We start from the raw sequence: 14,399 nt of genomic DNA on the forward strand, positions 1-14,399 counted from the left end.
CTCAACTAAGACACTCAACTCCACACACAAAAAGTCATATCTAGCTTAGCTTTAAAATATATAAATGCCACAGTGAGACCAAACCCTACCTTTTTTTTTTTTTTTTTAGACTAGTCTAGCCAGTCCTCGAAATTACTTGCCAAGACTGAGAAGAACAAAAGCCCAGCCTGGTCAAGTTTCTTCTGACTGACGTTCAGCCCCTATCTCAGGTTGCTATCCATTCTATGAGTTTCTCCTCTTTCCCACCAACCCTCTCCTGTCCTCTATCACCCACTGTCTGAGCAAAGCGTTGCAGTGCCAGTCTCTACAGGAAGTGGCAAGCTTATCTGGGCAGCTGGGCTTGATAAGATAACACAGGAGGGTTCAAGCTTGGGTGAGAGAGCAGGTAGCATTGGTGGGGGAGTCATCAAAGGTAATCAACAGCACACATCTCTCAGATGCTAGGTCAACCTTTACAAGCCAAGATAAACAAGCAGGAATACTGGCTGTAAATGCACACCAGCAGAACACACACTACATTCGTGCGCATACATCCATCTTATTTTACATGTACTGAATGTCTGCCAACACACACAGTGCAAACTCTTGGTGGGAATTCAAAACAAATCTGATGTTTTGTTGATAGGGCAAGAGTTTGAAAGGTGGTGAGGGTAGGAGAGGAAAAAGAAAAATCTGTGGGCTGCCTTGATTTCTTGATATGGAAACAATAGCCAATGCTGGCTGATGGACTGTTCAGTTAAGGTACATTCTGCTGGCTTTCTATTGACTTTGTTATCTGGTTTGACCTGTTCTAAACTACCCCAAAAAAAAAAAAAAAAAAAGCGCACGCATACACAATGGCAAAACACACCTTGGTTGATGTCCTCAATGGCTCTCCGTATGCCCCGGTCAAAAGCACGAGCATCAGCAGGGCTCTGAAAGGTCAGTCCAAACTTCTTGTCATTGATCCTCCAGTGGTGGAAGATGGGGTTGACCTTGTTGTATACTAGGTCTTTCTGCAGAACGCACTCCAGTACCACCTGACAAGACACAAAGAGTTTGAATGTGAAACAAGGCATTTTGGTGCTCTTCAAGATGTTTTAACACAAATTAGATGCAGAATTTGAACTGTGTGGTTTAATGGCTTGAGGACCGGAAGAATCTAAATAATAAGCAGCTGTAATGTGTCACATTCAATCATTCCAATGCAATAAATATAGCAAAAAGACAGAGAACTTTAGATAGAAGATTTCTGAAATTTAAACTACACACATGGGCAGTTCCACAGTTTCTAAAATTAACAAAAAAAGTCACCTCAACCCAATAATTTAACATACTTTTTTTTTAGATAATTTGTAAAACACATTCTAAATAGTGGGGTTTTGATTACAAATAAAGTTGATGTTGAAGAGCAGTGGTGGCAGGAGGGTTGGAGTGTGTGGAGTTGTTTTGGAGCCAGGAAGCCCAAGTGTATGGCAAAGAGAGGCTGTGTTTCCAAAGCCTATTATTAATCAGGGCTACTGGGCCGCCTCCCGGCCTTCCTCTAGGCAGATTAAATGAAATGAGAGATGGCCATTACAGTCTTTGAGGTTTTTACTGATGCGCACGAGAGGTGGCTTAATGGGGTGTGAATGTGTGACTGTGCGCACCATGATCTGCGTGAGAGCATGCGTGAGCACAGGAGCTGGTGCGATGAAAAGCTCAGTGACCCAAGTGCTACGCTGTGCATCTTTGTGATCCAAATGCCTTGTCTGAGGATAACGGTCACAAACAAAGTACTCAATTGCTGAAAGCAGATGGCACCGTTCCCCACGGATCTGGACAACAGTCAACATGCACACTTCATGAGGCTAATATGTGGCAGCTGTAAAAGAGGTTGATGATATGTGTGTGTCAGAGGGGGAGTGCTCAGGTCTGAATTTCATTCTGTGTGAGTTGCTTTGCAAGCGTGCTGCACACAACTCAAGTGTCTGTCTCTGTATCATTGTTTCAGATATGTCTCTAACAAGAAAAGGAGGAGGCGAGCCTGCGTGACTACCCTAGAGCCTTCGGATGAGGGCACAGAAGAAAGAAAGGATGGTTGTGAGAGGCTGGGGTGGCAAGGACAGGGGAGGGAGGAGGGGGTCCGCTGTGCCTCTGGGGGTGATTGTGGAGGCGAGACTGAATGGAGCCGGAGCAGGTAAGGTGAGCGCACAGCAAGGCCGACTGAGGAGGAAGTATCACAGTTGCATGGAAGGTTGATACTTAACACCGCATTCCACATTGTGCTCAGAGAAAAGAGAGGAGGAGGAGGAGCCTTGCTGACAGAAAGAGAGACAGAAAGGGAACAGAGGTAAGAGATGTTAACAGAGGAGAGCGACAGAGGTAAGACAAGCAGAGAGCAGTCAAGACGGTGTGTAAGAAAAGAAAAGGGGGAACAGATGGAGACTATGTTTCCATGCACACAAGAAACCAGGTGAAAGAAGTCAGACTTCTTTCAGAGTCATGATTCCAACCTTGCTATCATTTTAAGATTTTTTTTTAAATAAAATTGCACAGAATAAATACTATTTAAGTTAAGTAGGGTGCACTGGTTCATACTGATATGAATTTCCCCATCACCCAGAGACTTAAAGCTATAAATGTTACTAGTACAGACAAGTCAAAACAATCAAACAGCAAAGGTTAACAGCAAAAACAAATTGTATCAAATAGGGCCTTGCCCCCAAGCCAAAGTTATTTAGAGTAAGCCTGGAATACACAGCTGTACCAATCTGAGGGAACTGCAAACTATGAATGACAAGAAGCAAGGTGCAGTGAAAGAGAGCTTAACCGGAGATTTGTCATAATCCGAGAGCCAGTGTGGTAAGTAATCATCAACCAATTAGAGCTGTAGTTTTAAGAGAGTCAGAGAATCAGAGCGAGAATGAGAAAGAGATGGAGATGGAGAGGAGGGAGGGGGCAAGGAGGAGAGTGATTGGTAGCTATATGGAGAGCCAGCTGAGTCATCACCAGTACACTCTGTGCCGCATCACTGCGCTTATAGACAGATTCACTCCACCTCTCTTCTTCCGTCTCCCATCTATCTGGCTCCACCTCCATTTCCTGCTCTTTGACTACATACTACTCCTTCCCAAATTCCTCTCAATCTTTTCCATCCACAGTCACCTAATTTCTACCAGGCAAAATTGTGTCTGATTTCAAAATAGCTGCATTTATGATTCATTTTCCTCTCAGGTTCCTGTCAGGGATTGGAAATGTCATTGCTTTTTTTCCCCTCTTTTCTTCTTCCTATTCTGTTTATTTCTGTTCACATTAAAACACCTAAATTGTATCCTTAAAAAATTAAAAAAAGATATTCCTAAAACATGGTAGACCACTTTCCTTTCCTGTATGTTAGACATAACAATCCAAACCAAGGAGCCCTACACATATTCATGAATTTCTTCCCTTTTCAACATCACTCACACAACATAATTATACTCCTTCATTTACCCCTGAAATCAAAACACTGACATTATAGTTTTAAAAAAATAAAGCGGCAACAATTATTGATATGGAACTTCATATTCTTAGGATGCATTGTTTGTCACTGTTTTCTTGGACACTGCCACTTCTTCTGATGACCTCACACTGCCGGTAGCAAAGTGGTTGATGCCAACACCCTGGCACTGGGTGGTATCCTGACAGACCTACATATGTCTGGGTGTTTTTTGTGGTGGCTGGGGATTCTTGTGGTGACAGGGGTGTTTTACCACGTCCCAGAACAGTTGTCGGGGTCTCTGAACCGTGTCTATGCCCTGTCTGAGCAACAGCGTTCCCGTCACACCCTTTCCTGTGCCGCACACATGCTTGGATAGCAACACACGAAATACAAACACTGTAAACACAAAACATACATAAACATGCGCTCAGTTAAAAAAGGGTCATTTAGACACACTGCTGTAACAAGGCTCTAATATCCAAGTGCAGGAAAGCACCAGATTCTGTGCATCATGGTGGCCTCTTTTGTCATCTGGCATTTGACAGACAAACAAATAGATTTATACTGTGTTTACCACAGACCAAGGATTATCCCAGTGCATCTACTGGATCTGTTTTACATCTACAGCACAGAATGAATCTCACAAGCTTTACAGCAACTACTCCAAAAGCCAAACAGATTAGAGCCACAACACAGCTCTTGATCTTTTGGGGCCTCATGGTTATTTTCATTGTGAAGAAACAAACAATACATGTTTGCAGTTTTAGTGATTTCATGTGAACATGTTATGCAGAGTGCCAAAAAACAGGTGTGCAGGATGAAGAACATTATGTCAATCAGCATAATGTGAGCTCCGAAATACCTTTAAATTCATACTCATACTTGCAATGTAGGACTTTGTTCTATGTATGAATAGGAACATTTTGATTTTGTTAAGTTAAATGAAGTTAATTGCAAACTGATTTTTGATATATTGCTGTATTGTGTAGTTACAGAAACAGTGGCATCCATATCAAATTAGAGCAAGACTTTACACTAGAGCTACAACTATTAGTGGGTTGGCTGGTCAATTAGCTGACTGAAGTGGACATATTATGATCACTCCCAGATTTACAGCATATTTTTATTCCTGGACTCTATATCAGACCAGCTCTGCATGATCTGCACTTCAAAATAATTCCTATATACCTTACACTGAGCCTTGGTGCAGTCTTTAACTCTACTTAATTCTGAACAAACAGAACTTGGTGCTTGTGTACATGGTGTGGAGTTTCTAACATAAATCTACCAAAGAGGTAATTTCTCATTCTTGATTGGAAATGGCAACTCCTAACATCCATGCATTCATGCGTGAGTATGAATGAGAGTGGACAGCAAAAACATCTGCAGCACCAATATCACTGAATTACTTTCTGTTTGGTAAACATTACCTCTATAACCCGCCTTTTGTGACATAACAATGGATTTATTCTTTCAATCACAAGCTTTTCAACAAATAGCTTCTATAAGAGTCCCTGTTAATAGGTGTGCACAATGGAAAGGTGCCAAAATGCCGACCGCAATGGAAAATTTCTGCTGTCAGGAAACATGAGTGAAATGTTACGCTACTGTGGCTGTGTGAGTGATTAGGATCTCCCTGCAGAGTCTCTTACATCGTTTATAGAGATTCAAAAACTGCATGCCAAAGTCAGAATTATTAAGAGCAGTGTAGCTACATGATAATTATAGCCATTATCATTACTGAAAGTGTAGTCACAAACTGGTCTGAATATCAATACATTTCTGTGATATGATTTTACATACAGCTTGCAGTGCTTTTTTCTTTATATATGGGAAAGCTTCATGTTTTAGCATTAACGTAGCCAAAAAGCCAGCTCGTAATTGTGTCTTAGCAAAAACAATCATCAAATCAACAGCAGCAAAATAGCAATCATCATCTCAATATAAAGAATAATAATCATAGCAACAATGTAAGTGATAAACAAAAAATTAATAGAAATAAATATGAATATGAATGTGTCAAGTTGGAAAACTATATGGGGCATCCGTAATTTCAAATTCCCAATACTAGAATTTCACACTTGATAATCATACCCAGGAAAATACTCAATACCACTTTCGATACCATGGGGGGGAAAAATGACAAAAAATTAAGAGCCATTTTTTAAAAATAAAGATTAGAACAACACAAACAATAACATCAGTTATACTATTTTTTTACTTGACTGATGGAGTGCAAAAAATATACTTACATAACTAAAAGGTGTATATATGACAAATATTTTAAGACTATCTTAGGTAGTGCCAGAAAGAATATTTTTAGGCTGTCTGAAGTAGAGCTGTGCTAATAGTTTACAACTAATATGAATGTGTGCGCCAGCCAGGTTAACATTTATGATAATTGTTCAATACTTAAATGTTGTCAAAACCAGAACTTTACTGGCCTCTCAAAATTCCTCATCAAGTGTTGTTCAGTGTTCATGTGTTCAGCTACTAGTGAGTTTGCCTGCGTGCCTGCCTGTCTGCAGGGTAGGGGTGTGCGATATCTACCGTCTATGATAATATCGTAATTGCCGATTTAACGATGTGCAAGCTGACGTTATCGAGTATGCTAATGACTGGGGGGGAAAAAAACAACAACAATCAAAACGCCTCGGCTCCACGCGTTCAATACTTTATGCTTTAGTACAGGCTGCTGCGCAGGTGCATTGAGAGTGCCGATACTGTGTGCTAGCATAGCTGCCTAAACAACACACCTAAAGCTGGAAAAGAGTGAACACACTGCGCCAGCAGAAGAAATTCAGACATCGCCAGCCTCGCAGTCTACCACCTTAGATTTAATTCCTAGGCGAGGAGGTGGTTTGGTTTTGAAAAGACTGACATTGCTCAAAAGACGGCAGTTTGCAGATTTTGTAAGAAAGCGGATAGCTCGACAACTAACCTGTTCCATCATCAACGAGTATGAGGAATATGAAAAGTTTTGGGAACCTGCTGTCCAAAACAAACCTAAAACAGTTAAGGTGTCTGGCAAAATGCACACTCAGCAAACTTTAGCCCCCCACCGTGACCCCGACTAGCAGGATAAAGACGAAGATAATGCATGGATGGATGGTTAATATCCTTCAAGTTAAAGTAGGTATGTTAACTTAGCAACATTCTCAGAGCTCACCTGTTTGGAGACTCAGATAATGCGTTGAAGCGGTCTACCAAAAAGTGAGTTTCTGATCAGATGAAGGTGTGTATTTTCTGTGACTTTTTTTGCTATAATGTAGGGGGAATGCGCCTGGACAGCCTCTTCTTTGATTTCTTTTTTCAATCTGTCAAGTCCATATTGAGCAATTGCTTTTGAAAAACTCGCCAAAGTTAACGTGTCAAAAACACTGATATAAGTCTTATATTTTACTAGCCTGCACTTACGAAGACATTTTTAAATAATGCAAAATATCATTTATTATTGTTATCGACAAAATTACAGAAAATATCAAGATATTACTTTTTGTCTATATCGCAAACCCCTACTGCAGGGTGCTGTGTTAAGTTGTGTATCAATTAGAGGAGACAAAGACAGCACTGTTAGTATACATACTGTTGCAAATGAGTATCTAATCAGACAGTAATTTTTAGTATCGATTAATATTTGAGAATCAATTTTTTTGACAGCCCTATTAGACAATGAGTATTTTGGCTTAAAAACAAAATGCAGATATAATTCTTAGTGGGTGCCTGAATACAAAGGAATATTTTTGACATTTGCATGTATTTGAAATTAAATCTTTATCAAAACTGTTAAAATCCTACTCTTAATTTTACCACATTAAATACGGAGTGCACTGTACCCAAAAGTATTTAGAATTAAGCAGGGTCAAATTCACCTTTCTTAATTTTACTAACACAGAGTCTTTACATCACATTCAGGAAAGAGGAAATTCTTATTTATTTAGTCATTTAAAAAGCAAATAGTTGTGAATGTGAATTTCCAGCCCCTATTCCATCCTTCAAGTCTCTTCCAGGCACTTTGTGATTTTCCCACATCCCTCATCCCACATTCTCTTCTCTTTAGTAATCTCCCCTTCTCCCCGATGATGTCATCATGCATCACAGCATCACGCAGTTTGCTCCTATTTTCAGATACCTGCACTATGGAGGAAAGCCAAACAACCACTTCCTGTGTGAGTGTATGTATGAGTGAGAAAGCAGGGGAGGGGGAGTCTGGAAGAGTGGTGCTTGCAGTGATCTCATTCAAATGAAGAGAGAAAAACATCTCCGGACGTCTGGCCGTGTAGCATAAAATGCTAATCACATTTATGAGCTGGAGGTTCTCTTACCAATTTATCTTTGAGCCTTTCGCCTTTGATATGGAACTCCACAGCGCTGGGACTGGGGCTCGGACTGGGACTAGGACTAGGGCTACAGGGGCTGAGGTTGCTGCTGCTTCCTCCACTTCCTCCACTGTGGGTGCTGTTGGTGTCCTCCGCCCGGGTGACCTTGTAGACAGTGACACAGCTAAGTCCTCCACCTCCCAGGGGAAGCCACCCACCACTGGAGTCATCCCGAGTCATGACCACTGCTCTCACACGCGCATAACTGTCACTGTGGAGAAAGAAAGGAGGAAGAGAAAGAACAAGGAAAACCCAGTGCTGTTAGTGAACATAATCTAGTCATCAAAATGTTTTCAGTTGTCTACTGGGTTATTTTCCTTGCTTCAATATCTTGATTACAAAAGCAGAACTACAGAAGCGCACAGCCTCAGCCTATGTGTAATTCTTAACCATGTAACATTTAAAAGTGCAGCACAAACTAGACGTACAGCAGAGAGAAACTACACAAATGATAAAGTGAGGAGACAACAAGTTAAACTGGGGATGAGGCAGTTAGGAATTTCTGGGCCGGTACCTATGTTTTGCTTTATTTCTCATTTACTTCTCAAAAAATTAAATGTAAAGAAGCATAAGAAGTGGGAGATTCAACTCTGTATTAAAGGTATGTTTTGGTTTTAGTATCCAGTAACATAACAGACTTTGTGTGACGCCCCCAGTGTGTGTGTTTAACCCCAGGGAGAGGGTGACTGACCATGTGGCCAAGTCTGGCCATAGCTGATTTCCAACCTTTCTCCTGAAGCAGGTGGTTTTATACTAGATAGCACATGACAGGGTTTCCAACCAACATAGCCCGCTTTCCTTTAAAGCACAGGGTAGGCATTATGAGACAGCTGTTTACTATCTATGTAACAGAAGGCAAACACACTAATAAAAAGCTTAATGTTTTTTTTTTTTCACGAAGAAGGAATAAAACATGGGGTAGATAATTTACTGTATTATAAAAGTTTTAGAAAATTTATGGACAATTAATAGGAAGCCTGTGGTTTAAAAAAAAAAAAAAAACAAAATTTTAAATGTGTCATCATTTAAACATCAAGAAGCTACAAAGTCTAACTTACCAAGAAATTCAGATCAGAAGTAAAACTCACTGCAGAGCAAATCGCTATACTGTGCCAGTGTATCAATACTAAAGGAATAAGACATTATTATACTGATTGCCTGTTACACATCATAACTCTAAATCTACTTGTCTCTCATTCCATTTCTCTTTCTGTCCCTTCACTTGGAGTCAGATGTTTCAATGGTTAGATAACACAGCACTGGGCCACCGGAAATGACAAAGGTCAGGGTGTGTTGAGGGCAGTGTTTTGCACAAACTGCTGGTAACATATTAAAGACTTGGAAAGATCAGAGAGCAGCCAGAAATAGTCAAAGAACTGAAGTATATGACTGCCGGATGTCTCCCTGTGACACATTGCTCTCTGGCCAACGTCCGGGTTAACCAATAAAGATGACATCAGAGTCTGAAACATTTGTAAAGAATGTACTTTTAATCAGCAGCCAAATCTCAAACACTGACTGGGGCAGAGAAATGTCAGTAAGGAGCACATGTAATATAAAAACAGTTAGCATGTAGCTCTTGTTCTAAAAGAGGAATAGCCATATCATCCTTGTCTTTCCTCTTGGCCAGCTCAGTGAAGCTAACCTTCTGTCTCATTCCTTCCCCACCCTTGGCAAATCTCAGTGTTCAGGATATTGGTTAGTAATTAATCTAAGAGCCAGTGAGCATTAAACCCAAAGCCATCTTTTTCTTCATGTGAAAGCTTTGATAGTCTGCCACCTTGTAATAATTGACCAACATTTCCTAAAAAGAGTGATGAGCATGTTAAATAAGAGTAACTCAAAACAAGAGTAAAATATTTGCCGACAGCGATTTGCTGATGGGGTATTTAGTGGCTTAAAAAAAAAAAAGAAAAATTCCCTTAGCTAAAAAGAGGACATACATTCAATAGGTGACCCAAAACACTCCAAGGGTGTGTAGAAAAGTGCCCATCTGCTATCATAAAGTAAAACCAAACCAAAGAAAGAAATGGAAAAACAATAGACTTAGCTGCTAAATATTAGCGGTCTTCCTTTTACACTTTTATGATTACAGCAGTTCCCAGTACAGGAGGGGATCTGTAATCAGTAATTGTTCATCATCATCACTTTTAGTTGAGTTAGTTCTGCTTCCACTGCTTCAAAGGATTTTCATACTTGTCTTTGGACAAAAACGTCACAGAGTCAATTAAAATGTGGTACACTTTTGCAGAATAGTGGTAGGTAAAAAAATTTTTTAATAAATAAAAATTACTCTGTGTGTACGTGTCAAAATCCAAACATGCTGTAGGACAGAGGCAGCAAAACAGGCTCAAAGCATTTTTTTTTTTTTAATTATAAAATTACATACTATTCTGGTACACACATTTGCCAGCCATTGTGGTTCAAGTCACTCGGCAAAAGCAAAATTTGCTAGAATCTGGCAGTTAGCAGGTGTTAATTTCTGGCCCTGGTAATCTTATAATTTATCAAATGCCCTTTAAATCTTTAGCATTTCAATCAGGACCTTTCAAATGATGCTCAAAAGTCAATATATCCAAACAATCTTTTTGTCAAACTGACACATTATATCAAATTCTTCTGCAATATTAAATTTAGTACAGCTGTGCACACACCAGTCTATATTTTACTTATTGTCAGCAAGATTTTTACTTTTTAATAAGTTATCAAATTTCCAAGGACATTTTCAAATATTTTGTGAATTTTATGCTACTTGATGACTCAGGCAAGCTAAACACACACACACACGCCCGCACACGCACAACTTGTCAGTTCTGCAGCCCAGCCCAGGGCTATTAGACAGGAACTGGCCGTGGGACAGTGGAGAGTGAGAAAACACAAACACAAGTAACTTCCCCTGTGCAACCTGCTACAAACACTCTTCCTGGTTAGCAGCAGCAGCGTCACTAAATTTATGCATGACAACCTGTGCTACTCCCCACCCCCCACCACCACCACACACACACACACACACACACACACACACACACACACACACACACACACACACACACACACACACACACACACACACAAAATGTACTTCTGAGCAGCTTAGCAGCCAGTAAGAGGAAAATGTTGCTGCTGTTATACCTCTCTATGGCCCCCAATAAAGGATGTGGGTGATGGGTGCAGAAGGGACTGTCAGTCAGGAAGGGGTCCCTGGGGTGAACAGAAGGCAGGCGGTGGTGTCGCTCAGCCATGACCAGGGCACAATGACCAGGGCCTGACCCTTCAGATCTACCATCACACACATGCCAGCAACCATGACACTCACAGGGAGGGGGGCTAGGTTCAGAGAGGAAGTTAAGTGAACTCTGCATACATGCATTTTTGCATCTAGCCTAAAACACCCATGCCAACCAAGAGAGTCTCCTAAACAAAAAGTATTGTTATTAATGCACTTATTTAACATTTATAATCAAATAGACACACCTACATCCTGGAACCCCCCCCCCAAAAAAAATGTTGCCATCAAGTTTTAGATCAGTTTTTCACAACAGAGTATCCATTCATTCCACCCCCCTTTCTTAATAGAAACAAATTTCAGCTCAACTTGCTGCATCACATAATGCATATGTACAGGCACACACACATACAAAGTTCAGAGTAGGATGGTGGAGACAAAAGCTGGCTACGACACCCCTTGCTGGGAGCACACAGTTGACCGGACACACAATTGAGAGCGGAAGCAGATCAGCTGGCCTGGGCCTCCAGAGGAGGGGGCAAAAGAAAGGAGCCCCCCAATTCTAAATTATTCCAAGTTATTCTGCTGGATGACTGACTTCATTTCCGACCAAAGCAGGAGGAAAAACAGAGGGAGGGGTGAGAGCGAGGGCTGCTGGTGAGGGTGATGAGCATGATTGCTGGAGACCAAGATGACAGTAAACAGCTCCAGCCAACATATAAAGAGGAAGCCATAATAGAGTATCTCACTATATCAAACCACAGAACAAGCACATGGTCTAAAATTATAACTTAGTTTCCATTTGATGCAAACTGTACTTAAAGAGTACACTAACAACTCTGTGTCCACATGTGCACAGAGGGTTGTGAAACTTTAAAGATGTACATGTACCATGCATGTAGTTTGACAATAGAGCTGCCATGCAGTCAGAATGTGCTGCTGTCACTCCCTGAATCTAGTAGACACAGAGAGGTGCACATGGGACAGAAAAGCAGCATCTTGTGGTCATGTTGCAGCACAAGTAACTCTCCTCTTTGAAACTAGCTAAGGGTTGTCAGAAAAGATGTTAGATCTACCCCATCCCCCCCACCCACCCCCCCAAAAAATTTGTTAAATGAAGTTGGATACAATAAGGAGATCGTGTGAGCGAGATAAGAGTGTGGGCGGGGCCGCACAGAGTCAGAGATCCAAATGCTGGCACAGACTTCGCTGATAAAAAAAAAAAGGGTTACGTAACACATCAAACTATACCAATGTAAGCAGTCTTTTTCTACATCTTGTTCAAAAATATATCAGTTTGTTAGGGATGTGCATGACTAGTTGACTAGACACTGAAATGCTGCTGCCCCCGCTAACTGGTACTCAAAATACTAGTTGTGTAAGATTACTTATTCATATTTATTAATGTACAACAGCAGCTAACTATTGTTTGAAATGTTACGCCACCCGCCATTAGCTGATAGAAGACAACTGCACCCCTCTTTCTACGTGACAGGAAGGCGTAAGCAAGCAAGGTGGAAAATAAGAAAGACAGCCACAAGAACCAACAGAGCTCTGCAGATGTAGAAAATGAACAACTGTGTACGCAGGCTGTCAGAGTAAAACACCATATAAATGACAAGAACAAGGGGGAACCGCATGCAACACAGGCTTGTGGACATGAAAGGACGCTACTGGTGTTAGCCCCGTTAACGACAACCACAATCTGGCATTATGAGTGTCCGATGTAACGCACAGTGCAGGGTGACAGACACTGCAGTGACATTTAAAATATGATTTGATTATTGAAGAATTTGATTAATGGTTTCAAATACATGCACAATATTTATATGCTTAATTTTGATCGTTTTCTCAGACTAGTTGATTAGTTGATTCACACACCCCAATTTAAACAACTTGTAAATGAGTTGCCAAGAGCACCCTACATTTAAAGATTCCGATATACAGTCCAGCCCTATTTGTTAGTATGTGCATGAATATGTACATATGAGTGCATTTTGTTAATACATAAAGGAATAAGTAAAGCCATTTTCAACTTTTCTAGACATGATCTGGCAGAGCTGTATGTGACAATGCAAAAGTCCAAATCAGGCAGATTGGGCTTCCTACTTCCTACAAGGGAATAGAGCAAGTACTGTAAATGTCTGGACAACAGCAAGTGTGTGTCTCTTGGATCCTACTTGCTGCAAAGAGAAGGCTTCTATCACAGAGAACCTCCTATTGTGCAACTAGCACATGGATAATTGGAATTATGTCTATGATAAATGGCCATTTACATATTTTACTGACTTTCAGATTGGTGTACAAAATTACAGATATTAGCACATTTGCGAATCTTAATACACATTTGAGAGAAGAGAAGAGAAGAGAAGAGAAGAGAAGAGAAGGAGCACGTGCAGTACAGGCAGGCAGGCAGGCAGGCAGGCAGGCCTGGGCCTCGAGGCCGACTGCTCCAGTGTGTGGTGGAGAAGGGGGATCCTGGGACAACCATTTCCTAAGTGGACAAAGTGGCCGTTTGTCTGCTGCTCTGGCCCATGGTTCGCTGGGCTCCAGCATGCCATCATGCTTTGCTCCTGTCTCAGCCTTGGGCTTCCCACCCCAAAGGGGAGTGGTGGAGAATAGAGCAGGAGGATGGGGGGGGGGGGGGGGGGGGGGGGTAATGAAAGAAAGACAAGAGGGGGGGAGAAGAAGGGAAGGAGAAGGAAGAGAAGAGCAAGAGAAGAGGGGAGAGAGAAAGGATGTGGCCTGAGCCCTGGGTGCTCTCCAAGTCACCCTCCCTTTCCACTCCGTCTCCCCCTCCAACCCAGCCCCTCCCTGGGCTGCCTCTCTCTACACAATGGCCGCTTCTCTGCTGAAATTTCACGTTATTGGATCCCGGGCCTGGAGTTTTGTCCTCCCACAATGTCCAGGCAGCGGAGCATGCTGCAGGGGAGACACACTCTGCAAGCTAAAAGCTGGAAAACCATTCCTCCTTTCATTAGCATCAGAAAAGGGGAGAAAAGCCCCCTCACCACCATCTCTTTTTTTCAATTGCCCCTTTTCCTCACCATCTCTCCCCCATATCAAAACCGGAGGAAGGCTGTCAAGCACAGTCAAGCTCCACTAGACCACTCTGGCTTGTAGGACTTTTCTTTTTTTTTTTTATTGGGTGGGAGGTCATTAAAATATCATTGGGAAAATAAACACAAGCTACTTATACCAATCCGCTTCTATAGCTTATCCTCTGAAAAGAAAGCAATCACTAGGAAAGTGGGTGGGACGTGAAAGATCTAGCGAAAAGGCACTCTGGGTGTCTGAGTCTCTTGCTTTACTTTCATAGGAAAAAAAATTGATATTTTGATATTTCCTTAAG

General features: G+C 41.4%; 1 protein-coding gene across 1 annotated transcript in view; it reads right to left on the reverse strand.

Moving 5' to 3' along the window:
• spred1 (sprouty related EVH1 domain containing 1) overlaps positions 1-14,399 on the reverse strand; it is a 33,522-nt gene that overhangs the window by 11,238 nt on the left and 7,885 nt on the right. The window contains exons 2-3 of the mRNA XM_030719471.1: positions 7,768-8,032; positions 851-1,019 (exon numbers count right to left, since the gene is read on the reverse strand). Coding sequence (XP_030575331.1) covers positions 851-1,019; positions 7,768-8,032 — 434 coding nt within the window. The remainder of the gene's footprint in view (positions 1-850; positions 1,020-7,767; positions 8,033-14,399) is intronic.

This window comes from Archocentrus centrarchus, chromosome 22 (assembly GCF_007364275.1).
Source record: "Archocentrus centrarchus isolate MPI-CPG fArcCen1 chromosome 22, fArcCen1, whole genome shotgun sequence".
Taxonomy (NCBI): Eukaryota; Metazoa; Chordata; class Actinopteri; order Cichliformes; family Cichlidae; genus Archocentrus; species Archocentrus centrarchus.